The sequence below is a fragment of the Gymnoscopelus braueri genome, assembly GCF_963280865.1.
Source record: "Gymnoscopelus braueri genome assembly, chromosome: 6".
NCBI lineage: Eukaryota > Metazoa > Chordata > Actinopteri > Myctophiformes > Myctophidae > Gymnoscopelus > Gymnoscopelus braueri.
Genome location: NC_137607.1, coordinates 21,279,377 through 21,306,711, shown reverse-complemented (window position 1 = coordinate 21,306,711; position 27,335 = coordinate 21,279,377). Strand labels below are relative to the sequence as shown.

Below are 27,335 nucleotides of genomic sequence, written 5' to 3'. Positions count from 1 at the left end.
ATTATTATTATTATTATTATTATTATCATTAGGCTATATTTCTATAATTTATCTAGCACACATTGCCACCATAAAGTTATGTCATAATAAAAATAAATACAAAATATATATATTAAAATAAATAAAAATAAATAAAAATAATAATATTATATATATATATATATATATATATATATATATATATATATATATATATATATATATATATATATATATCATATCATATCATGTGTACAGTAGGTATAATGCACCTTATGGGTAGGCTACCTCTCAGCTTTTCGTCCCTTGTTCCACTGGAATTTGTAGTTGTTTTACGGGTGTGTCTTCTGGTTTCCTAATGACACTCAGCTCTGAATGGACTACAAGCATTGATAGACGGTGTCATGTTTCAACAAGGTTGCAGGAGCTGGGAGGGATTTAAAGAGTGCCGACCAATAGGAAGCCATAAAATCGAAGTATCACATTTCAAATGGAAAATTAATGCAACATAACAAGTTTGGGGAAGGTTAAAGGAGGAGTGAAGAAAGAGGAGAGGAGGGGGAGGGGGAGAAACAACATCTCTGATAGATTCCCGCTCCTTTCTGGAGGAAGCTGTAGTTCCACCTCCTACCATGAATCAGAATGATGCATTTAAGAAACCTTGGCTTCATGTGTGTATCTAATTAATTGATCACATATACAGTATAGCACAGGTCCGAATGTGCCATCAAATGTTTTGTTCTAACATTAAGTTTAACTGAGGACGGCAAGCGGAAACATCTATGAACATTGCAGTATGCCCAGTTTAGTTTGGGCATGTCCCAGTTTACACATTAATAAAAAAATCTCATACCAAGAAGACATGACATCAAAAACATTCCATAAGAAGACATGAACTAATTTCAGATCAGACCTGGGGGTGAATATATTTTATACGCAAGTTGCCAGATGTGTGAAATGTACTATAACGTACGTAATTCAAGTGTACCATTAGTGTGTGTTTCACAGCCTTGTGGTGCAGTTTAGTCCTTGGAAGTGGGCCCAACTCAACCAAACGGGGAGGTTCCTATCTTCCTGCGAGATAACGACATACATGCTTTCCCCCTCTTTTCTCTGGCTTCCTGAGTAAACACCTTGAATTGTAGTAAAGAGAGATAGAGCACACTGAATACCATAACCCATGTGTGTCGGTTAACAGGTGAGATATGTGTGTGTGTGTGTGTGTGTGTTGTTTCAGGAGCTGAAGGAGAAGAAACTGACAGAAGAGAAGGAGAATGGGAAAGACAAGGCTGCCAATGGCAAGACCAAGACCAAGACCGTAAGAACAACTCCACTGTTTCACCTTCTTTAGAACACAGTCCTCCTCTCTGTTCGCTGAGGTCAACATAACTTGAGTCAGAGTGATGAACTGATTTAACCTCTCAATGGTGTCATTCCTACCCCCTCTCTCTCTCTCTCTCTCTCTCTTTCTCTGTCTCTCTCTTAGAAGGAGGAGGAGAATGGAGAGCAGGAGAATGAGGTAGAGGAGGAAGAGGATGATGTTGGAGAGGAAGAGGAAGAAGAGGATGCAGAGGGTAGGTGACACGGGGAAGAAGGGATAAGAAGACAGCAGAAAGACAAACCATGACACTTTCTTGGGCCGTGACGCACATGCAGCCAACGATTTGATGCAAGGGAAATAGACACTTGCATCAAGAATGGGGACCAATAGTATGTTGTCCTGTTAGCTTTGTTCTTTATTGCCCTGTTATGTTATAGACATTCATCATTATGCCTGTTCCATTTCTGTTTAAGGCAGCACTTCTCACAATGTTGCCTTCCATGTCCTTAAAACCATAGAGTTAAAAATAATAGAGAGGGCACCGGAAATCTCCGCCCATTCACTTGTATGGAGTTGCTCACCCAGCGCGTACTCCCTTTTCACCCATTCTTCCGGGATGGGAAATGTGACAGACAGGGCCTATTTGGGGCCTATGTGACGCGTCACTCTGTGTGTCGTCTCACATTTCCCGTGCGCAAGCTTGTGAGTTGAGCCCATTGGTCGAAATCGTTTACGCTCGTTCATGTGTCTGGCCCCAGCTGTAATAAGCTGCAGTACCTATGATTGGCCACCATATCCAATGCACTTCACTGCTCCCTCTTGGTTCTGGGGGCTTGCCTTGCTTACACCCTTTAAAGACAAGTATAGAGACAGAAGTTTTACACGGCAGTTGTCCCACCTGTTAAATCTGACACACTGTTTACTGTGCGCAGTGGTTCTCAAATACTTTCGTGTCAAGGACCCTCAAATGTATTTGGCTGCGGACCCCATTTTGTAAGATTTTGTGCCAGGGACCCACATAAGAGAAGATTTCTCAACGTATGCCAACATTTTGTGAAAATAGCCCAAAAAAATTAATTGAGTTTAAGTTCCTCATTTTGTTGGGGAACTCCGTCAAGGTCCACTGGGGGAGCCCAGACCCCACTTTGACAACCAGTGACATAGTGTATTAAAGCTCTCAACAGTTGTAGAGTACTGTGCCTGGTGCAAGGTGAAGATTAACACCACTGTGACAGAAGTACTCAGATTTCTTACTTAAGTAATAGTAGCAATACCACAGTGTAAATACAATAAAAGTAAAATATACTTAGAGTACCAAACATAAACACCAGCCATCAACCAAGTATCATGTAGGGGTCCTTTGCTATGTTAAAGTGTATTGAGAGTAGTACAGCTGACATAAAAAAAAAGAGTGACTAGTGGAGTAGTCACAGAGTGCCACCTAGTGGCCACACAGATTAATATAACTGAACACACACTTAAAGCATGGACACCTTTACAGTTTAACCTTTTATTTAATTGCATGAAATAGATCAAATAAAACTAAAGAAGTTTCCATCAAGCTGTTGTCTGAGATCATCAAAACCTCAGCTGATGAAAACCATGCAAATACATGCCTGCTACTCAGTTAGAGCAAAGCAACAGACTGAAACCACATCTAAAAATAGGAACAGGAAATCCATTGTTCCTAAATTTGTCGACTAGATTGTAACTGGCATTTGAAGTATATTATGATTTTGCATTTTTCACTTTTTATTCCATATATCTCCATAGAAGTTCATTAAAGGTTAACCATCAAAATGGCTGCTATGGTAATCACAGTGCACATTTAAACAAGGAAAAAAGTTGACACAAAAATTAATGTACCTCAAAGAAAATAATGTGTCACTTTTGCTTCAGTAATAGCCTTTTTTCAACTGTCAGTACAGAGAGCTGAGGAAAAAAGAAGTTGAATGTGTTGTGCTGACCTCAGTTCTCCAGGGCAACTAATAATGAAGGTTGACTGAATTAAATATAGAGGGTTGTATGTGCGAAGTAAAAATGCTCCATCAAAGTGAATACTGCTTTAAATATATCAAGCTGAAAACACCATTAAGTAGCACATTCCAAAAAACAATAACATTCTGCCATAAGTGAGCTTTGCGTAGATGACATTCTCTGAACTCTCGTCTCCCCCCCCTTCACTGTTTTAAGGGCTGGCGTTTATTTCAATATAATGACAGATTTTGATTCTGTGTGCATGTATTCAGCTGACGAGGATGATGATGACGACGATGACCTGGTTGGGCCAACGGCGAAGAGAGCAGCTGAGGATGATGATGACGATGATGAGGTGAGAGGGACTGCTTATTCTAAAAAAAAACACGGCTTTAAAAAATGAAGCTCTCCTACCTGCAGTTACGGTAGGATGATGTAACACTCATCCTACTGTACCTGCAAACTGCACTTGTTCATGTCAGCATTGGTGTCTGCCCACAGCTATGAATAGATCTCCATCCAGCATCTTTGTAGACGATGGAGCCTCATTATACTAGAGTTGACGATCTGATCTCACTTTTGGTTTATGAGCCCATAATTGTGGGCTTCATGATTAACACCTCCATGGAGGCATAGATAGAATTAGGCCCTTTTAGTTGCAGTCAGGGTAACTCTAAAATTGCAGTCCATGGCTACTGCTATAATAACCGATGATTCATCATCAGGTTATGTTCAGAAAGGAGAAGTGTGTTCCACGTTTGAGGCCAACCCTTATCAATTTCTGGTGCAACAACAGAGCAACCTGACTAAACTCTCCATCTGTGTCTCAGGGGAACCAATGAACTCAGCGTGTTGCTTCTTTGTTTCCAGGATGATGTTGGAACCAAGGATGTTGGAACCAAGAAACAGAAAACTGATGACTAGAGACAAGCACCCCTCTGCCTGGAGGACAACAACATCATCAACAACAAACAGCCAGTTTTCTAGAATACCCTCAAGACTTCACAGTCCTCCCTTCTTAACAAGAATACTTTAAAAAAGGAGAATTTGTTTGTATTTTTATTTACATTTTATATTTTTGTAAATATTGTCAGGAGGTCGGCCATTTTGCGACAGTGATCTCTCTCTCTGGTTATCAAGCGGTGCTTTGAAGACTTTTAGATTCATCATATACTTCATCTATCTCCCGTCCAAATCCTGTACAAACAAACAGAACGATTCAGCCAAACATTCCAGTCCCACTCCCGCTCTTAAGAAGGCTGTGTCATTATCAACACATCTACGTGTCTGACTGTGGATTACACACAATGTGTTGATTTTTAATATATAATAACACAAGTTCTGGTGTAAATAACACAAAACGTGTGTCGTCCCTGTAGACTGGTAGATGTGTTGAAAAGTACCAGCTTTTTTAAGAACGTTGTGTGTCTATTAGTTGTACCATCCAGTGGTAGTTTGTATGAAACATCAAGGCCGTAAGCTCTCTGCTGTCCGTCCGTCCGTCTGTCCAGCTGTTATGGCCCGGTTTTAATGGTTTTATGTCCGTGTTATTTTGTTGAACAATAAACGGGGATTTGATTTTGTTTGTTCTTAACTCTGTCTGGATTAGTTTCTGTCTGTTAAAGGCTACATCTATCTGCAGGAAGAGACAAGGTTTGTTAGCTGTGTGAGCTATATGATCTTTTCCTTGCAGGCTAAACAAGGAAAATTCTTCAGATAATGGTCATATACGTAGACTGTATTTATGTAGGAGCAAAAGAGTCAGTTTTTAACCCTGATCTTCTCCGGGCTGATTAAACACTGACAAAAAATGTTCTAAGTGGTTGTCCTTGTTCAGAAAGCCAGTAGAAGATCAGATCTTTGTCATTTTGTTAAAAACTGGTCTTTTGTGCATGTGGAAGTGCAGGCATAGGGATAAATATCAGATTTATCCTATTCCTGTGGGTATGTAGTCATAGAAGTGATTGTCATAGAAGCTCATTGTAAATGCCTCATCATGCCTTAACATGGAGAAAACCTGGTGAATTATTCTGCTGAATAAATTGACCTGAGTTAATTGTCTTCTGATACAAACTTCTTGACCTCTGTTCGCCTCCTCTACCTCTCTTTCGTCTGACTTATAAGTCTGCTTCCTCCAGGCCAGTCTTCTTCACCTTTTACGCTCTTCTGGCACACATTTCTTTTAAATCTCTTTTCTCAATCCTTCCTCTCTTTTTCCCTTCATACAGTTTTTATTTTTCACCCTGCTATATTCTCGGCTGCATCTCTCATCTGGCATTGCCCCACGCAGCCTTCTCATATCCACGAAAGCAGCAATTTACTGACATCCAGGAGTGGATCTGGTTACTATCAGGTAGAAAGTGAAAAGTATTAGCCACAGGAGGGTGCTCTAGGCCGGGTAACAAAGCATATGAGATGCAGTTATCGGTTTCACCTTCCACTAACCTGGCTTTTGGTTAAATTGGAGGGGGGGTGGGGCAATTCAGCCAACTGTGCACTGAGTGCTTGTATTATTACGGTATTGCACCGAAGGAGTCAGCCACCTAGAACAGCATTTGTCTGTATGTAGGGCCTATCCCCCAAATATTTGCCCAATATGTATGTATGTTTCCCAACTATTTGCCCAAATATGTGTATGTATGTCCCCCAACACCATATTTGGGAAAGACTGACTTCATAATGTTCAAAACTGTATGTAACGTAGAATAGCATCTGTATAGTCTACAATACTAAATTAGACTGTAGAGCAATTGTTTCTGAAGCTTTTGAAGATAATCACCTGGTCTGACTTCAAGTGAAAAAAGGTATGACTTATCAAAACATTCTACTATAAAGATCACATGGGGCACTACACAGTTATATTATACACACAATTTGAAACAAGACAGGATCTAGTAACGGCATGGCTTCCCTGCATATACTGTACTTGTAGGCCAGTCTGGAGCCATCCCGCATAAACAGTGGGGGAAGAATTCATAACAAGTCTCACAGAGTCATCATCCATCTCAAGTCTAAATCACATGCCAATTTTCATTTTTGCAAGGCAAGCAAGAAAACAAAAAAATGTCACTCTGCTCTGCCACAACTCTGCTTAAAACTAATATAATATTCTACAAATGTCAATGTCAGTAATTGGCTTAATTTGCACATCTAATGAGAACATATGGCTCTAAGGATGGCAATGTCAGTTGGTTCAAATCACCTTGGTTGGGGTTTAAGGGACAAACTCTATTGGTGTAAGGAGCAGCATGGCCTCTAGGGGCCACTAGTGGGGCTTTTAGATGTAGTCTTGCCACTTTAGTTTTCAGCTGTATTATTTGATATACCTACTCAAATACAGTGGACCAATGGGTATACCCTCCATAGCAAAACGTTTTTACTTGGTATGCAACACTTGGTTGTGGCAGTTAAGGATATTATAAAATAATTTGGTGAGCCTGTACTTTTAGTGAAATGGTTGACACAATTACTAAACAGCTAAATTCTGAATGTTAGTTGAACCCTGATAGTGTAAAAATTGATCTGTGCTGTGTAGAAATAATATGTATCTACATGATTAAATACAGCTTTAACATATATCTTTTCGATAACTGGTAATTAAAGGAGAGAGAAGATTACGGGTGATTAAAATGTTGAAAATAAACTATGAACTTGCTATTCTTGACAGAGGTATTAACTCAAGAACTCCTATGCAGGTAAAACTGTCGAGAACAACATTTGACAAATAATAATAATTGCACTATTACAATTATTTATAATTATATCATAATCAAAATGAGCTGGCTGCCGTCAGTCAGTTTTAGTTTCACTTTTCACCTAATGAAGTGCCCTCCCACCTGCTTAATCTTGTAGCTGCATTGCAAACAACTTGAGACAGGCAATCAGCAAGCATGGTAAGTTCACTCCCCCAGTCCCCCATCAATAAATGTCTGCTTTTACACTTCAGCTTTTGTGCAAATTAGCTACAAAACTGAGATGTGTTCATTTAACAAGCTTTTGTTAGCTTGGTTTTCACAGTCAGGCTAAATGTTTCCCCTATTTCCAATCAATGTGATAATTAATTGGCTCCTGGTTTTAGTTTCCCCCTCATCTTAAAGTTAACATGTTAGGCTGTTTGTGGTAGAGATGCAGGAGGCAGAGGAGATAGGGGGGTAATAGCAAGAATGACATGGGCCAAGTTATTGTGGAACATCTTGCTTCCATTATGTACTACATTTCTGGCATGACGGACCCCAAAAAAGTACCCCCCAAAAACGACTTAATGTGCCCTTTTTAACTGAGCAGCTGCCACTCCAGTGGTCTCTGCACAGCCCTTTGTATCTCACAGTCAATTGACATCAATCAAAGAATAACCCCAACTCTAGAGGCCACAACTAAAGCTTGTCTTGCATTTTAAATTGTTAAATGAATTACAATGTTTTTATGCTCCCTAAAGTCATTCTCTTATCAGTGCAGTTCTTCTTTGTTCAGGCGGTGGAAAGAACTCCCTCTGTCAATCAGGACTGCAGAGCCACTGTGGTCTGAATACTCAATACTTCAGACCAGTCCACCTCATCCCCTAGCACTCCTTATTGCTCTGGATAAGTCTGCTAAATGCCTACATTCTATATTGAACACATCATTCTCTTAATGAACAAATTAATAGTGAACTTTTATTAAGAGAAGTGCTTTGAACATTACAGCATTTAATTCAACTCACCGCAGGCATCAAGGTTATATTATATCAGATTTGGCACCCGTCCAAAAGGTTTGGAACATATTCAGGAACACCAAGCATGTAGTATCAATTTCAATTTACAACAATACAAGAAGTCTTAAAGACACCGGTTGGTTTTGTAAAATGAAACCACAGTGTACAAATGAATTTACAACAAGTCTTAAAGCCACTGGGCAGTTTTGTAAAATTAAGCCACAGTTTATAGAAATGAATGTATAACACCACGTCTTAAAGCCACTGGGCAGTTTCATCAAATGAAGCCACAGTGTAAACATGTCTGATTGGTTGAATTAGAAATACTATCAATAATACAAAATAAAGTTTCTCCATACTGGAATGATATGACTGATTTAGAGGGCAGTAAACATGGTGCCAGCTTGACTGGCCAGTAACCAGTCAAGGTGCACCTCCTTGTTACAAATTCAATAGTGGAAAAGGTACAAGCTGGAGTTGCAAGCAGAGCTTGAACTATGATGTAAAGTCACTGTTCATGGTCCCATGAACAGTGTCATGTTCTTGACTTTAATCATCGAGCATTTAACCCATTAAAACCCGGGAAAGCACCTGTCATTTTTGATTATTGCGTTGGCTATTAAAAAATAGCAGATATACAAGCTCACAGAATATACTGTATACATTTTGGTGAAAAGTGAAAAAGTCAAATGGATGGGCTGTCATGAGACCAGTGTGCACGATGGCAGTGACAAGTTCAATGCACCTGTGCTTTTACTGTTCCTTTATGTTTTTCTTCATCTGTTCCTTGATGATTAAATATCTTTTTTTTAAAGGCTTTAGTGATGAATTTACTGTAGAAGGTGACATCATTGATCAATGCTCCTTATTGATTTTAGGATGATGGACAGGGCTAAGATTAAGGGTTAGGGAAGAGTTTATGTGGGTATGCGGCTGCGGAGGTACTCCAGCAGGGAGTCTGTTCCCTTGGCAACGATTGCTGCTCTGGGAGTGCGGAACGCGTTCCCCTCCAGAGTCAGACACCTGTAGAGAGGTTAGAGTTACGTTAGGGTTGTGTTTGTTATTGGGGTAAGTGTACTGAGTTAGGACTGGTACAGAGTTTCAGGTTGTAATAGCATGTGTGGAGGATTAGTGTTATGTATAATACCTTAGGCTTGTACACAGTCCCAGTTCAGGTGGTATGTTCAACAGGTCATTGTTTGACAGGTCCAGTGTTGACAGATTGACCATTCGCACAAGTCGACCAGGGTCCACCGCACCAACCCGGTTGTTGCCTAGCAACACCGTCTCCAGGGAGACTATCTGATACAGGGCATCAGGGAAAGTCTTGAACCTGCAACCAGACAGTAAAAAAAAGAAAGGTTCACTGAAAAGCTAATTTACTGCCGAAGTACGGACTAAGTGGCGGACTAATTAAGGATAGCTAACTTAGAATTGAATACAAGCTCTGTAAAGTTATGTGTCTTGAATTTAGTCTGCATATTGAAATTCCACTTCATGACAACACCTTGTTGGTTTTTAGTTATAATGATGTTGTAAATTAGCCAAAAGCTCCATCATTCCTGTGTTATCCATAAATTACACATTTCTGCCACTTTTCACGCTGGAGTTCATCTTTTGTCACCTAGAACTTTGGAGGTGCATGAAAACTAAATTAAGTGCTGCTAAGTGACAGTAACTAACTATAACAAATGGACAATCTTTGAACCCTATATAAGTACCTGGAAAAATTGCAGACCAGTTATTTGATTGATGGACTGGCAGAGTGAATGACCAAATGTAACGACCGGTCATAATTTATTAAAAAGAGCAGTTAAGTCAGTTACCTGTTGTAGATGAGTGTAATGGAGCGTAGTTTAGTCAGGTTCTCCAGTTCAGAAGGTAGGTCACTCAGCTGGTTGTTCCTGAAAGAAACATAAGAAAAGATAAGACTGATGGCGACAATAGAACATCAAACTGTCTTTTACAAGTGGTTATAAAAATATGTCAATTGAACTATCTCTCTCCTTTTCTTGATGTGTGTGTGTGTGTGTGTGTGTGTGTGTGTGTGTGTGTGTGTGTGTGTGTGTGTGTGTGTGTGTGTGTGTGTGTGTGTGTGTGTGTGTGTGTGTGTGTGTGTGTGTGTGTGTGTGTGTGTGTGTGTGTGTGTGTGCGCGCGTGTGGACATACCTGAGGTCTATGTGCGTTAGATGAAGCATCTTGCCGATGTCAGGTGAGCAGCAGCTCAGTGTGTTAAAGCCCAAATTTAACTCAGCCAATGAAGACTGCAACTCTAAAAGTCTGGAGGGAGTGAGGGAGAAAGAGATGAAATAACATATATTTAGTTACATCAAGCATTTGCACAACAACAACAACAGTACTACTGTACGTCATACAATGATCAAGGAAATGATTTCCACTGTGGTTGTGGGTGTACAACAGTGAAGGGACAGTGAGAGGAGATGAGAGAGGACAGTTGTTATTGTTGTTGCTGCTGTCATGCTGCTCTCTGTGTAAATTATGATGGGAGAAAACAAGAGAGCAGGACATGTGGGAGTGCAGTGGTCCCTGTCTGTCCTTTCTACATCAATCATTATTTAATTCTCGGAAAACACACTGCGGATTGAGACCCCTTTGTGTTAATGATCAAGAGACACAGTTTAAAATAAATTACATCACATAGTTTATCAACATCAACACATCAATTAAAACAGGTGCAATCAAAAAAGAATAAATAAATTAAGTCAGACTGAAAATGTCCTAGACTAGAGGAACAAGAGAGTTGCACTCGAGCAGACCCTGTAAATTGTTCCAAATGCAGTCTTTTCAAGGTCTGTAGCAACACGCGGGAAATTGGGTAGACGGTGAGGAATGAACCCCAATGGGTTTATAACTGCAACTTTGTATATGAGTCCTGGTTTTAACTTATTCAGTCTCTGTCTATAATCCACCAAATTTGTTATGTTAGCACCCAAGCTGACCAACGGTGTTGGGCAGCAATGTGTTACTAGTAACGCATAATATTGCATGGTCTTCCACCTCTGTCCTCGATTTCCTGTCTCTCTACTATCCTATCTAAATAAAGCAACATCAACAACAAAAGTCTAAAAAAGAAAAAAACTAACATAACTGTGTGTCTGTACCTGTTGGGCAGGGAAGTCAGCTTGTTTTTGCTGAAGTTAACAGTAGTCATCGCCTCTCCTGCTACAGCATCAAAGATGTCATCCGGAATGTTCTCTGCCTGCTTATCACTGAGACACACATGCAAGGCACATATAATGTACATATAAACGTATAATATAAGTAATATTCTAACATAGTCAAAGACAGAAACCGATCCAGGTCCATTGTTAGCTTGTGGTCATATTTAGCTAATCAATTTACAGTTCAAGTTTCTTGAATTGTCACCAATATAATGTACATTGAAGTTCAAAGAATAGCTATATTTTACAATATATGTAAGCAATACTTTACTTATCACAATGTAGATTAATGCCTGGCTATGGTAATATTAGATATTACAGTGTGACATTCAGTACTTCTAGTTCAGAAGTTTCATTAAGTTTTACTCTTGGGTTAAATTTAGCTTGTAAGGATAGATGAAGTTGGAACATAACCAACCTATATTCCAGGGTCTTGAGTGTCTTAATGTTATGCAGGTTGACTCTGGCTTGACTAGGTAGAGTCATGGCTGTAGGAGTGTCATCTACGGTTTCTGTTTCCTCTGGACAAATATACACACATGAGACATGCACACATCCTCTACATCCAGCTCTGAAGGTCTACAATCAAAACTGTTCAGTCAGTCAGTTGGCGATTACACTGACAGGGTGTGTTGTTCAGTATGAGTCAGTAGAAACAGTGTATTATACCTTTAATTCGTCCTCTTAAATATTTCAGCAGCTCATTGGTTCCCCTCTGTCAGAAAGACAATAGATAAACAAAGTTACCTAATGATGTTGGTAACTCCAGTGCATATAGAAAGATGTGGTTTGTGTTGCAAGTTTGCAATTTGCAAGTTTATTTAAAGACAATGACATTGGTACTGTAAGTAGTAACAGTTTGTTGGGAGACAGTTTGTGTGTGTGTATATGTGTAACTTACGGTGAGTAGGTCTCTCCTGATTCCTCTCAGTGGGTTCCCCTCCAAAAGCAACATCGTCAGGTTGGGCAACAAGCTGAGAGAGGCTGGAAGTCTGGTATATATGTACGCACACAAACAGGCATACATAAACATACAAACACCAATGTTATACACTTGGCGAGGTCCTCTGATGCATACTAATGAAGATACTGTAGCCTAGACATTGTTGTCCTTCACTATCAGTGATTGAAAGATACTTCAATGACGGAATAAGGATGCCCAGAGTTTTGTGGGGATGTGGGTATATTTTCTGGTTCAAATCAATGTGCAGTTCATTGTAGAGTTTGTCTTTCTGGTTTAGGGAGGGAAGAAATGTACATGCTCACCAATTCTGACTGAATAATGGATTAGGTCTTGCTTTTGGGTAGAAAATGAAACGTTTAAGTAGGGCTGGGTGATCAAATATCACAATATTTCTTACATATTCAATACACCAAGTAGTTTTAATGATAGATGCCCAAGTTGGCTGGTGCGACCAGCCATTTAAGCGACTTTCTTGGCCTGAATTTAGTCTCTCAAGCAGCACTTAATCCCAAACTCTATCCCACCCCCACCAGTCAAGTGTTATAATTAGGACAGAAATGGGTAAGGGTAGGTTTAGGGGCCATGGTTGGAGTTAGGGTAAAATAATCAAACCGAAAAACTCATGATCTGTACAAACCTAAAGGCAGCTCTCCACCAAACAGACTACTACAGATTACCACAGACTGGCAGTCGTATGAAGTCGGGAGATCAGTCTATGGTGCTAAAAATAGCCTATGGCTTGATGTCTTTTTCAACAACAAACACGTGAACATGTACATGCTTAAATAATTTGAGAAATTATAAAGATAACTACTGCACTGCAGGGTGCTGCTTAGGGCATGGGCACAACAAGGGTATCTGTATTTAAACTATTTTGGTCTATCATATCTTTCATATTTAGGCTAATGTTAATTAAAAAATAGAAAGTGCTGCCAGAGTCACTCAGGGCAACAAATTCCATTCTGTAGCATTCGCGCTTTCTCTGATTCAATGGAAGCATAAATATTGCTTTAAAGCCTTGCTGCGTTCTACAAATGGAGTTGTTGATTTTGGTTTCATGCGCTGTTGCAACAGAGGAGGGATATTAGGCAAATGGATTGAAAGCACAGAGGAAGGACCACTCACGGCGAACAAGATCCACAACTGTGCTAAGCCTGAAAACATAGTAAAACCGAATGTACTACATGATGATGCCATGCACAAATAAGGTGCTGTGATGGTGATGCCATGATGAACCTACGTGGCGAGGTCATTGTTGGTTACATCAAGGCGTGTTAGTGTGTTCAGTAAGGTGATCTGATCAGGAAGAGCTTTGATCTTGTTGTCTCTGAGTTCTAGTACAGTAATGGCCGACAAGCTGGCCAGTTGTTCTGCTTCCAGTTCCTCAATCTGGTTGTTACCAACATACAGCTCCTATGACAGAAAAACAAAACGACACACACACACACACACACACACACACACACACACACACACACACACACACACACACACACACACACACACACACACACACACACACACACACACACACACACACACACACACACACACACACACACACACACACACACACACACACACACACACACACACACACACACACACACACACACACAAGATGGCAGTTAAGTACAGTACATACAGTATGGATCCTCTAAGGCATTGGTTCTCAAAGTGGGGTCCGGGGACCCCCAGGGGTCCTTAGGACCCGTCTTTAACCATATTTTATCAGATAATCAGAAAACAGCAGATATACAAGCTCATAGCGCTCATAGCACTCATGCTATGAGTTTTTGAAAAATTACTGTCACAAAATATTTTTTGGAGATGGGGGTCCGCAGCCAAATACATATCATTTTGGGGGTACTCGACGTGAAAAAAGTTGAGAGCCACTGCTCTAAAGCCCCGTGTCCACCAAGATGTTTTTTCTTGACGCATGTTTTTAATTGTTTATTTGGCGTTTTTGCGCTGGGCATTTACCTTGCGCTCGCACATGCACGCGAGGCACTTTCTTTCCTCTGCCTGCTGAGAGCTCAAATATGTTTCAAATCGGGCGCTTTCAGCCGAGAAAAAAAACCCCCAGTGGACACGGCGCCTTAGACCATTGGTTCTCAACCTTTCCTGGATAAGGGCCCACTTATAAATCTCCAATGTGTTTGGAGCCCCCTCATCATCTGACCACTTAACACGGCAGGTATTCAACTGCCATGTTAACCCTTTAATACCTGGAATGCATATGTGTCACTTTAGATTTCTTTGGCTATTCAAAAATAGCAGATATACAAGCTCGTAGCGCGGCACCGAGTGCCGCGCTATGAGCTTGTAGATCTGCTATTTTTGAAAATCTTGAAAAAAATATGTTTCGATTTCTTTCCAAAAACGGTTAGGATTTAGATTTTTTTTAAGAATCGCCTCAGGTCTTAATGGTTTCAGTGGTCAGATGGGTGGGCCATGTGCATTTTCAGAGCATGTTTATTTTAATGATGAATCAATTGTGTTCCGGCCTGGATCAATGGAACTAATGTAGTACACTTTATAAGAAAAATTATAAAGAAAAATGTTATCTGTGTATTGTCAATTATTTGGGGACCCACTTGCAATATCATCACAGCCCACCAATAGGCCCCGGCCTACAGGTTGGGAATCGCTGTACTAGACATAAATTATATTGTTTATTTGAGGTCACCTGACAAGATGATTCTGTGTCATCTTTTAAATCACTTCTAAAAAAGCTCTTTTTATCTGTTACTTACTCCCTCTGTCACCATGCTCGTTTGATTAGATTTTTAATATAATGTGTTCCAACTTTGTAATTTCTGACTTAAAAAGCGCTATATAATGAATTGTTGGAGGGACTAGACTGATTGGTGATAACTCACACATTTTGTCTAAAAATACTATCATTTTGCCAAGGGGTAAAGGAAGAGAGATCTACCATTTAAAAATACATTGAATCCAGGTTTTGCTTGATGTGATACAGTATATGTACTGGAAATCAGTAGTATATCTTTTACATACATTTGATGACTTTTTTTTTGGTTTTCATGCCAAATGATAACAATTATGTTGGGGAGGAGGGCCCTAAAAATAAGAAATGTTTTTGGTAGGCTAAGGCAGTGGCTTAAAAGTCTTTATAAAACACACAGGGCCTATAACGGCGTGGCTCTCGGAAGTCATGTAGCCACTCCATGATGTCCTTACTATGATGTCAGTCATCTTGATATTTGGACAAGGTTTCAGCCCAGTCTGACCTTAGAATTTCAGTTTAAAATCAAAGTTTTTAGCATAAAAGTACACTATTTGAAAAATATTCAGGGATTTTGACGGGGATTTATTTCCTCTATTTCCTTGACCTACCTGGCAGCGTGCATATGAAAGATCAGTCCAGTGGTTTGGGAGGTTAGCCCCAGACACAGACTGTTCGCCCCATAAGAGCCACTAAAAAGTACCAGGTTATGTACAGTATGTACCTAATAACTAGATGTTCAAATCTAGTTTCAAGTGAAAGATCTCCATATATGGAGATGTTCATAAAGATCTCCATATATGGGCATTTTACGCTTGTGACGTAACGTACTGTACTATATGCTTTGTGGCATGAAAATCAAGTAGCGTAGATCAGAGCACTACGTCACACGATGCTTGGTCAATCACATTTTTTTGTGACATCCGACCACCCACATATCATTGTCTCCGCCGAAGGTGGAGAATATGTTTTCGCTTTGTGTGAGCAAACATTGTTAGCCAAGCTAACATTGGGCAAGCTCCACGTGACACGTGTCAATTTGTTGACACCAATGCCTCTGATTGGCTAGAGGGACGCGTGACGAAATAAAATTCTATAAATAGGTGTGTCACTTCAAAAAGCTACTACTTTTTGAAGTGAGGTAAAACAGGATCAATCAGACTTGATTGGAACAGTACCTTCAGTAAGTCCAAGTCACCCGTCTGTGCGTGTGTGTTTCCCTCTGAGAACACCTAACATTGGTCAAGCAAAGGCGCAGAAGGCCAAAGCTAAGAAAGCATACTCATCTACAATTGTAACGTAGAAGAGGACTAGAGTTGAAATGATCCCACAACAAAGCCGAACTCTTAATACGTGTCAATATGTTGACATCAATGTCTCTGATTGGCTAGAGGGACGCATGACGAAATACAATCCTATAATAAAAAGGTGTGTCACTTAAAAAAGCCGTTTACGTTTTTGAAGCGAGGTAAGACAGGATCAATCAGTCTTGATTGGAACAGTATCTTCTAGTCCAAATCACCCGTCCGTGCGTGTGTGTGTCCCTTTGAGAACACCTGACATTGGTCAAGCAAAGGCGCAGAAGGCCAAAGCTAAGAAAGCATACTCATCTACAACAGTAACACAGAAGAGGACTAGAGTTGAATTGATCCCACAACAAGACCGAAATCTTAATACGTATTAATATGTTGACACCAATGCCTTTGATTGGCTAGAGGAATGCATGACGAAATACAATTCTATAAATAGGTGTGTCACTTCAAAAAACCGTTTACGTTTTTGAAGCGAGGTAAGACAGGATCAATCAGTCTTGATTGGAACAGTATCTTCTAGTCCAAATCACCCGTCCGTGCGTGTGTGTGTCCCTCTGAGAACACCTAACATTGGTCAAACAAAGGCGCAGAAGGCCAAAGCTGATCAAACACACCAATCAACTGCTGAAACTGTTCAAGACAATGAAGATGAAGAAGACAGACAAGTATTTGAACAAACCAGTCAATTATGACGACTCCCATATGATAGATTGCTTCAATGTAAACAGAGCATTGCTTCAATTAAACAGAGCTAAGAATCTCTGATTAATTTCATTCTTTCTTTATGATTCTTAGCTCTGTTTAACATACACCTTTTTATTTAACTAAAATATATATCTTTTACTCTACTGTATCTCATTAGTTATTGCTATGATAATATAATTGCTATAGTCTGCTGGCGGAGACTTGTGCTCCGAGGAGCACATTTTCTAGTTAATCTTAATATCGATGAAAACCAAACAATGTGGATCTTGGACTTCATGTGGCCGGCCTGTGACGTCAGTCATCTATGACACTGGTTTCCAAACAGTGGGTCGGAACTCAGGACCCATATTTGGGTCACTGACCCATTTTTATGTAGCCTGGTAAACCCTCCCTCCGGAAATCTCAATTCCATTTCATTTCAGGAGTGAGTCTGGCCTGATCCGCCTGTCTGCAATATTGGCTGTGCTGGAGTTGGGCGGGAGTAATACCGTTGACTGACAACCCCTTCAGCCAATGATAATTTTTCCCCTTCAGCCAATCAGCAGTTCACCAGTCTTAATGTGACGCGACGGGACTTTTGAGACAGCCATACCCAAAATGGGTTGCCTTTTTCGGGTACAATGGTGTCACTGCCCGCCCCTACCGGTTCTCTAATTATTATTTTTTAAATAGGCTTTGTCATGATTAATTGACCACACATATGAAGTTAAACAACTAAATTCTATCCAAACGATATCTTATAAGTAAATTCCGTGCCTCAAAATAGAAGTTAGAGAGCTTTTTGAAGTAAAAAAATAGCGGAGAATTGGCCGCACATGAAAAAGATGGCTGCCGTTCGTGTTTTGGGCTCACTCGAACTCGCCACCTGATTGGCCAACGTAAGCTGTCAATCACAGAACAATGAGCGACGACGCTGATAGGCGCGTCCGTTTGGCATACACAGCCAATATTGCAGAGAGGCGGTTCATGCCAGACTCACTCCAGGAATCAAATAGAAATTAGATTTCCGGAGGGAGGGTTTACCAGGCTAATTTTTATGGGTCATGAGTAAACTTTATCTTTTTGCTTCCTATATTTTACTTTTTATTATTATATTATTTCAAAAATATTTACTGTTTTTAAAACAAATTTTCATCATAAATTAAAGACAAATTGAAAAAAAATGCAAAAGAATTTCATGCATTAAAAAGAAAAATTGAAGATCCCATAAATAAATAAAAACATATTTTAAGTAGTGAAAATAGCAGTCTACAAGGTGTTGCAGATTGGCCTTTTTCACAAGTTTGGGTCACGCAGAGATATCAAATTTATTTTGGTTCTCAAGCTCAAACGTTTTGGAACCACTGTTCTAATGAAATCATCTATGATATGACTCCAAATTTGGGCAAGGTTTCAGCTTGATCTGAACCCAATTGACTTCCATTATAAAACTAAAGTTAAATATTTCAAATTAAATAAATTAATAAAAAAATCGGCCTAGTGTCAGTGAGTGCAAGACATTTGCCGCTGATCGGTCCAGTGGTTTGCAAGATTAACTCCATACACACACTCAGTCCGACCCTCTCCTGCAGAGCCATGCCATAAAAAGGCAAGTAAAGTCGAGTCAAGTTGAGTTGGATCCTCCATGCTGTGGAAAAGTGACAAAGACCTCCGCAAAAAAAAGAAGCTTCGAGTGTGTTGGGGGGAAACTGAAGTTTGGTCATTTTGTTAGAGCCTTTCCGGATTATGTCGAATAATCATGACACAGGTCTTAAACTTCAGTACAACGGTGAAAAAAAATTCAGCAAGCAACGCTGTCATGCAATGCAGCATAAATTAATCTTTAGAGAGGTTTTGGATCCATCTGGTCGCTCACCATCCTGCCTGCCTCTGGCCTTTCTTGGAGGCAGCATGCGTGGAAGCATTCAGAAGACTTCTGCTCAATATCTTTTCTGATAATTTATTTCAGTAAATGCAAGAAATGCATGAGACACCATTGCAAGGTGGGGGACTCAAATTGTCTAATAGACAGGTTTAGTTTAGTTGTGTGTTGATTTGATTGAAGAGTTTGTCCTTGATGACTTGAGACATCAGACCATGTATTGTCTCTATGGTCGTCTTGCAGCTGTCTCTTGTTGCTTTGGCCAGCTTGTCCTCAGACCTCCGGTCGTGTGTGTCCAGGCCTGGCATGAAGTTGCCTCTGCCCAGCTGGGCCTCTGACTGCTCTAGCTTCTCGGACAGGTCAAACACCTGGTCTGTAATGTAGTCTGCGTTCGTAAGAAGACTTGAAGAGCTTAAGGTATTGACCCAATATTTATTCCAAAGGAGCTCCAGGAGTTTTTTGTCAAGGGAGGATTTGAAGTAAGTTACCTCCATGGGATAATACTGTTTACAGTGCACACCAAAGTCTTCAATCTTGCTCAAGGGGATTGTCTGATATTCTGATGGTCCTTCATCGGGAGGTTTGTAATCCTTCGGGTAGGTTCTGAAGGCACCAAGGTTGACCTTTCCCGCCGATATGGTGCGAGTGGGGTCTACCACAACCGCTACGAAAGGCTCCTGAAACTGCTGGTTGAGCATTTGAGTGCCGACATCTATGCCCGAGAGCCAACATCCGTAGCCTGGGTGACTGTGGTACCAGCCAATGGCATTCTCTAGCCGACCAACCTGTTTGGAATTGTCCATGTAGGCAGCCATGTATTCATACGCTGCAGCCTGAGCGTTCACTTGGGTCTCTGTGCCTTCCACTGGCAAGGCGAAGCTGTCCATGATGATCATGGTTTCACCGTCCACCTTCCCCAACATCAGACCCATCACCTCCAGGTTGCCTCCTGATCTGGCATGCATCACCATCTTCAACAGTGCCAAAGCTGAGATCTTGCAGTACTTAAAATAGTGACGGTCCCTTGACCATGGCTTCTCATTGAGGATTTGTTGCTGTCGTTTCTTGTCATATTTGTAAATTTCATCTATGCTCTGAACTTCCTGCATGCTATTGGACATCTCCCATGTTTTTTGGGCAATGTTGCTCCCTGCCATACTGACAAAACTCAGTGTTTAGAAGATCAAAACCTCAATGAATCACACAAGCTTTGATAGCAATAAGAACAGACAAATATAACTTCTATGAGCCTTTATAAAGATCAATTATGATGTCGTGATGTGTGCGTGACATAAGCAGCCATGCCCAAATATGGTGTGGGCAACCCTAGCAACCCTCGCCATTAGTGTCCCAATGTGTCTTCATTTATGTGTACGTTGACATGAGTGTACTTAATTTTCTTCTTCTTGGCCTCATCCACGGTCTCGGAACTACTTATGGTTGATTTACGGAGCCATGTCACACTGTTTTGCACAGTGCTAGTCACCTGTAGCTGCTGCCTGGCATCGTTCCCTTCCCAGTGCAGTGAGTAAATCTAGCCTACTCTTAAGTTGCTACAGAAAACCGGTCGGTTTGAAAAAAAGAGCAAAGTTTGTGTGAGTACTTTGATGGGAAAGCGGCACGACATCCAATATAAACACCTGGATGTGATGTGAATCGCCCATGTTACCTCATACTGCCCGCTGCCTCTGTGATGCGGTCATTTGAAGAAAAAAATCAGCGTTTGAGGCGAGAACATGGAGAATGCAGAGTAGGCCTACGTTTTCAACCACAACTGTTTGGCTGAAGATCCAATACTATGTCATGTTATGGTTTAAACTTTAAGGGGAGCTGGTCAGTCAGTAGAGTGCTTCAGACCAGTCACCGGCTCCTCTGGAGTGACAGCATAATTGATTTGACCCCTACTTTTGCGCAGAGCACTGGCATGAAGTAATTCATTATTTGGGAGCAGTATAAACATTTTAAATGGCTTTCACATACTCTTAATCTTTTTTTCAAATTAGATTTGGCCTTATAGATCGAAACGTGTTCAGTTTTGTCTATTTTATGGGTGTTAATTTTAATAAATGAATAATTCATTTTCGACTATTTGAAGAAACGTTTAAAAAAATGTGTACATGCGAGTGAAATGAATCACTGGGAACATCCCTAATAGCCACCAGCTTCTGTATATCTGCCTACACTACCTCTTGACTGTATAGTCTCAGCCGTTTCCTCGAATAGGCTGAGAGCTAGGGCATAATCTCATGTCCCCAAAGAGAGGTGGGCGTGAACTGAGATTTATGCAGTCTACTACATGATTTTGACAGTGTTGCGCATTTCTACAGTTATATGTTTTCCGACATTCTTCCTGGTCAGCAGCCAGCTCCTAAGGTCCTTGACAAAGGGAAGTCTCATCTTGTCACTGTTTTTACTATAAACATTCAGGAAAATGCCAAAGAGCACCAGAAGGCCTCCCCAGATGTACTGAAAAGTAAAAGGCTTGGCAAAGAATATGAAGGACAGGATGACGGTCATGGCCTTTCTCCCAGTGGTCACTGTGACTGCAACCAGAGCGCCAAAGAGTTTAATCAAAGCCAACACGAAGGACATGCCAAAATAGCCTGTAAGAGAGAATAAGAACACATAACCGTACGTCTTCAATAGATGCTTTGAGCAGAATGCCACTGCGGGGCCCAGGCCACCCGAACTCGACAGGCCTGCCAGTATGTAGGCAAAGCCAAAGGAGTAGGAATACAGAACCATCTCAGAGTTTGAGCCATTGTGGAGTTTCATGGCTTTCTCTTGCAAGTTTCCCATGACAGCATCTGCACACAGTGCCATGGAGATAAGGAGCACACCTGTCGAGTTGAAGTCGGGGGTTACTTTGCTGTCAGCCAGTGTAAACCAGATGAGACCCAGAGTCATACAGAGCGCGGCGGACACGTCAGTTACATTGTAGCGTTTACCTTGTATGAACACTCCTCCGATCATGACGGGGATGAGTTTGCAGCACTTGAAGATGACCTGCATGTGGTAGTTCAAGTATCCCAAAGATGTACTGGACAGCCCGATGCTGCCCAGAGTTAGAAAACCCATGATCACGTACGTCTTTCCGGGTATCCTTCGTTTGTCCCGCGTGAGCTGCAGTTCCACCAGGCCAAACACGGCGTAGAAGCCAAACTGCACCAAGGTGAGGTACCACCCGAAAGGTTTCAAACCTTCCAAAGAAAAGATCAGCTCCTGCAAGTATCCGTAGAAGAGGTGAAAGACGAAGACGCCGGCCACGCAGATGAAGAACTGCGTCACGGTGCTGAAGCGGGTCAGGTTGATGCCCAGGACTCTCAGCTCCTTCACATGCTTAGCGTGGGGGGACATCTGAAGCAACACCTCCGGGTGTTCCTTATGGGAGCTTTTCCTCTTCTTCAGGGGCGACACCACCGGTAAATAGATTTTCCTTGTTTGTGACGGCCCAAAAAGAATCAAAACATTTTAATGCTTTCTGGAGCAATGACTAACACATAAAAAACACACTGTATTTACAGGGTTAACTTCTTCCAGTCTTGCCCAAATATGGAGGTCCATGACATCAGACTGGCCTCCAAGTACCCTGATAGGCAATACCATAGCAACCTGATATCAACAAACATGAACGGAATTCCCATACCGGCCCTAGCCTTCTTGTAGGCCAGCATTTTGTCCTGGTTAGTGTCCTTGTGCCACTGGTGACTGGTGTTTTCATACATCTTAAATCATTTTGAATGGTGTCTTTCCTTGTTGGGAGACTTTCGTTGGCCGGGAGATGTGTCCTTTGATCATGTTCTTGCTTATCTTTTTATCTTCGTATGAATGTTGTATCTGAGTTGTATTTTTGTCTTATTATTTTTTGTTTGTTTATATGTTTGTATTTTGTATGTCTTTAAAAAAAGCAATAAACATATTTTGCAAAAAAAACAAAACAAACATGAACGGCAAATTTCTTGTGCACACTGCCATAGGCCAAGGAAGTACCTCCACACATTTCTTTCACATTATGTTTTAAATTGTTTGCTTTCATTTTATTATGGATGGGAGTCAAATAGGTCAGATTGGGCTTGAATCCTTACCCCAAATTGCCCAAATCATAGATATGTCATAGATGACTGACATCACAGGCTGGCCACATGAAATGGGAGCCACGCCATTATTATTAGACCCTGTCTTGTGTTCACATATGTTTTATATAGTTTTCAATAGGCCACTATTTTTATGATTTAGTTTTGGTTCAAACTGTTGATTAATACCTTCAGGCTAGGGGCGGGAAGCTGTGGGAGGAGACGCAGCTTGTTGTGTCTCAAGAAGAGCTGCTCCAAAGCGACCATCGTTGACAGGCTTGCTGGAACACCAGTTAATAGATTGTTGCTACATTCCAATAGTTTCAGCCCTGTAAACAAAGAGATGCTACAGTACACTCAAGCAGACATTGTGGTTTAAAACAATGACTGGAATGTCTGGAAACCAAGAAATAGATAGACAGACAGACAAGCAATCTTACCAGACAGGTGGGCAAGGCTGTCAGGCAGACAGGTTAGCAGATTATGAGACAAGTCTAGCTTCTGCAAACTAACCAGGCAGCCCAGGCTGGAGGGCAGGGACTTCAGTTGGTTGCTGGAAACATCCTTCAATCAATAAAAAATAAAGTTAAATCATGTCATGTTGTCAATCAGTCAGGTTCTCTTTAACTGTTCATGTATTTTGTATTCTATTCTGTAGGTACTGTTAGTATTAGTTACCAGCTCTGACAGATTGACTAGTTGTCCAAGCTCTTCGGGCAGTGTTTCCAGAAGGTTCTGTTTAAGTGTAAGACTGTGAAGGTTCTTCAGAATGCACACCTCTACTGATAGCACGTTCAACTTGTTGTGACTGGAAAGGCAGATCAGAAAGACAGACGGTAAAAGAAAGATCGACAGACAGACAGAGACAGACAGACAGACAGACAGACAGACAGACAGTTGACACACATGAATACTTCCTGTGCTGCTCTTCAAATGCTTTTTGTGTGTGTTATGTGGATGTGTGGATGGGATAGTGGCTGCACTTTGTACATCTGTTTGTATGTTTGCACTGCAATTATTTGTTTTGGTGTTTTTATTTATTTATGTGAAACTCATTGCATTTACCTGGTATGAAATGTGCTTTACAAATGAAATTTACTTGACTTACGGTTTCTAAATGTCATCATTCATCATGACATGCAGATTTCACAACAATGGCAAAAGGTTTCATGTTCAAATGTGTGTGTATGTGTGTGTGTGTGTGTGTGTGTGTGTGTGTGTGTGTGTGTGTGTGTGTGTGTGTGTGTGTGTAATACCTGAGTCGTAATTGCTGTAACTGCTCCAGTTCTCCTAAACCGCTGGGTAAACTGCTCAGCTGATTATCATGCAGCTGGCAAACAAACATAAAACAAACTTACTTCATAGCAACATTACTTTACTGTGAAATTACAATATTAAGTATACAGACCACTAACTGTTTGTTTCATTAGCATCATCCACCAGGTACACAGAGTAGCTGGTAGACACAGTTACAACCATGTTGGTTATTTTATCCCCGCTGGCGGCGGTTGGTCCGTCAACACTCTGGACCCAAACAAGACATCTCAAAAACTACTAGATTAGATTGCAATGAAATTGGCTAAGCTCATTCATACTGAACCCTAATGATTTGAGTGGCAACATGACCTTCCCTTTACCGCCACCCTCAGGCCAAAATGTCAACTTTGTATGCAAGATATCTCTTAATCTATTGCCACGAAACTTGCTGAACGCTTTCATGCTCCCCAGAAGATGAACCCTTCTGGTTTTAGTGACCCCGCTGCCTTTTCTCTAGCGCCACCCTTAGTCTTTCCTATAGCACTACTCATAGAATAACATTTCCACTTGCACACAAGATATCACAATCGTGCAGATTGTGATGACTTTGGTGCCAAACAAGATATCTCTAAAGAGCAGCACAACCTCTCTAGGAGCCGCAAGAGGGGCTTTTTAGACAGTTAATGTTACTTACATCAAGTGTTGTGAGTCCAGTTAGTAGTTTGATGTCATCTGATATTTCTGTGAGCTGATTGGATGAGAGCAGAAGCTTGGTGAGGTCAGTCTGCTCCCACCAACGGTCGGATTCTCCAAACGACACATTCTGATGGGCTTCCTCGGGTGTATCAACGTTTAGACGGTACACATCCTGCGGAACTGAGACAGATTACAGTTTCTTAAATGAATACCCTTCATTCACTTTGCCCATTTTGGTAAGCTTTCCCTGGACTGTCGACATCCAAACTGATACCTGTCATACCACACAGTAAAATCCTCAGCATTCATTTGTCCATTTGAGCGCTCGGGTGGCACAGTGGTAAAGTCCCTGCCCACCACCACGGAGGTTGTGGGTTCGAATCCACCGTGGTGCATCCGGCTTTGCCGGGCGTCTATGCGAACACAATTGGCCCGTGTTCGGGGGAGGGAACACAGGTGAGGGAGATATTGGTCATTGCACGTAATCCTACGGGCTGGGGGGCGGCACCTGTCAGCGGGGAGGTGTTGGGGCGGGAGGAGTAGAACGAAGGTTCTACGTCCTCCTGGTGGGGGCTCCTCACTGGCAGGTGAGTCAGTAGGATACGACAGCAGTGACAACACAGAAATGTGTGGGGAGGAATGAATTGGCATAACTACTACATTGGGGAGAAAAAAGGGGGTAAAAATAATTGGCTACTCTAAAAAAAGAAAAACTAATTTGTCCATTTGTACAAATAAATACTCAAGTGTTAAATCCATACATTTATGAGAGTCTGAGAGTGTACAAATGGACCTGTGCTATCACTGCTATGTACATTTGGTTACATTTATTTTGTACACTCTCTGAGTTAAATTAACACAGAGGATTTTACTATGTAGTTATAATCTATATAATTCAGTGACTAACACCCCCCTGCCTTTTGACTCCATAGAGATCAAGTTGGGTTCCCAACTTGATCTCTGTAACATACATGGGTCATTGAGAAGTGGATGGATGGATGTATAGTACAGTACAGGTGGATCAGGTAAAAGGCCAAATGTCTAAGTACAGAGAATAGTATAAGATTACTTAAATGTCCATCCCTTACTCTGTAATGTTTAAGTACAGACAATAATATCGATCTACGGTACCGTCACAGTAATGTTTAGTACAGATATAGCCTGGCTTGGATCAAGGCTGTCATAGATTTATTTGATCCAGTCTGTCAGACTCGATCAAATAAATCCATGACATGAGTCTTGATCCAATTAAGGCTAGTACCACTGGTGGGAAAAGTACAAATGTGTATTACTTAAGTAAAAGTATCAATACTGCAACGTAGAAATACTCTGTTACAAGTAAAAGTCCAGTAATCAAAATTTACTTGAGTAAAAGTACAAAAGTAATGGCATCAAAATATAGTTAAAGTACCAAAATTAAAAGTACTCATTATGCATTACACACAAATGCATTATACAAATATCCAAACCTCACTTATAGGGGCGGTTTCACCGCCCAAAAATACCTCAAAATTGTACTTAAGTACAGTACTTGAGTAAATGTACTTAGTGGGGGTCCCCAGCTAAATGATAGATTAGGCACCAAATGGACCCTTATGGGTCTGTAACTCTGAGAGTGTACAAATGGAACCAGGTCCATTTGGTTCCATTTGTACACTCTCAGAGTTAAATTAACATTGATTTTACAATATACATTGGGGTCCCAGAGATAGAAATGCCATTAAATGGGGGTCTGTAGCCCTAATGCATGTCAAACAGGGGGTCCTTGAAATTAAAATGGTTGAGAATCACTACTAGAGCTGTACAAAAATAATCTTCTCTTATGGGGGTCCCTGGCATATCTTTTCAAATGGGGGTCCGCGGGCTAGTAAGTGTCAATTTGGGGGTCCTTGACATTAAAAAGTTTGAGAACCACTGCTTTACACCACTCAATAATACAATGTCCATCATACCCTCAGTCAGCCCACGAGCAGACAGGTTGAGCTGGCCGCTCTTCCTAGCAGCCTTCAACAGTCCGTATGGCACCGAGGGCTCTTTGGTCTCCGTCTTGAATCCCGACAGAGAGTCTGCTTTACCACCTCTTTTAAAACGAGACATTTCTATATACTTGCCTTAAAAACAGCAGTAAAGAGTAAGTGTAACACAATAGTTCAACTAGCTGTCAGGTTGTTGTTTTAGTGTCTGCTCTTCTTTTGGTAACGGTTAGTTCCGGGTTATATCGTGTGAGTTTTCAAAATAAATGTCCAAGATATGAGGTAAGAATTCATAAAATAAAAACTCTTGTCTTGTTAAATAGCACCTATATATTATCCCCCATTCCGTTTAAAAGTTTAAAAAAAAATAGGTAATAGACACAAGAATGTGAAAGTGGGGAAAGGTGTGCGCCCTGAAACATGACTGTCATATATTACATGACAGTCATGGATTAACTTCAACCTGAAGTTTGCACTTTTTCCATTTACGGCCCGTACATCAAATAAACGTTCAGATTTCAAATATAAAGTGCTTACACCATGGTTTCACGGATGTTATAATTATGTACGGGCTCTCAGAAGTACCTGTATCTTC

At 40.9% G+C, this 27,335-nt stretch overlaps 4 protein-coding genes across 7 annotated transcripts in view; 1 reads left to right on the top strand and 3 right to left on the bottom strand.

Moving 5' to 3' along the window:
* ptmaa (prothymosin alpha a) overlaps positions 1-4,871 on the top strand; it is a 7,972-nt gene extending 3,101 nt beyond the window's left edge. The window contains exons 2-5 of one of the 4 annotated variants that reach the window (XM_080431049.1): positions 1,217-1,297; positions 1,478-1,553; positions 3,550-3,632; positions 4,148-4,871. In XM_080431049.1, the coding sequence (XP_080287175.1) occupies positions 1,217-1,297; positions 1,478-1,553; positions 3,550-3,632; positions 4,148-4,201 (294 nt within the window). In that variant the 3' untranslated portion in view covers positions 4,202-4,871. Of the gene's footprint in view, positions 1-1,216; positions 1,298-1,465; positions 1,554-3,549; positions 3,633-4,147 lie in introns of all 4 variants that reach the window. The other 3 variants (XM_080431047.1, XM_080431048.1, XM_080431046.1) reach the window with 3 other exon arrangements.
* A 3,061-nt stretch (positions 4,872-7,932) lies between these two features.
* lrrc40 (leucine rich repeat containing 40) lies at positions 7,933-26,955 on the bottom strand. Its single transcript, XM_080429730.1, has 15 exons — positions 26,720-26,955; positions 24,766-24,947; positions 24,071-24,144; positions 23,493-23,622; positions 23,255-23,378; positions 23,004-23,143; positions 13,354-13,526; positions 12,051-12,141; positions 11,819-11,864; positions 11,568-11,670; positions 11,090-11,197; positions 10,137-10,247; positions 9,794-9,871; positions 9,115-9,300; positions 7,933-8,990 (listed from the first exon to the last, which is right to left on the bottom strand). Exons 1-15 carry the CDS (start codon positions 26,862-26,864, stop codon positions 8,885-8,887), a joined length of 1,797 nt encoding a protein of 598 aa, XP_080285856.1. The 5' UTR covers positions 26,865-26,955; the 3' UTR covers positions 7,933-8,884.
* Positions 18,894-19,898, bottom strand: LOC308086262 (COP9 signalosome complex subunit 5-like; the record flags this gene model as incomplete). Its single annotated transcript, XM_080429731.1, has 1 exon — positions 18,894-19,898. One exon carries the CDS (start codon positions 19,896-19,898, stop codon positions 18,894-18,896), a length of 1,005 nt encoding a protein of 334 aa, XP_080285857.1.
* LOC308086354 (adenosine 3'-phospho 5'-phosphosulfate transporter 2-like) lies at positions 21,034-22,098 on the bottom strand (the record flags this gene model as incomplete). Its single annotated transcript, XM_080429875.1, has 1 exon — positions 21,034-22,098. The coding sequence occupies one exon, from the start codon at positions 22,096-22,098 to the stop codon at positions 21,034-21,036; it is 1,065 nt and encodes a 354-aa protein (XP_080286001.1).
* Positions 26,956-27,335: the final 380 nt, after the last annotated feature.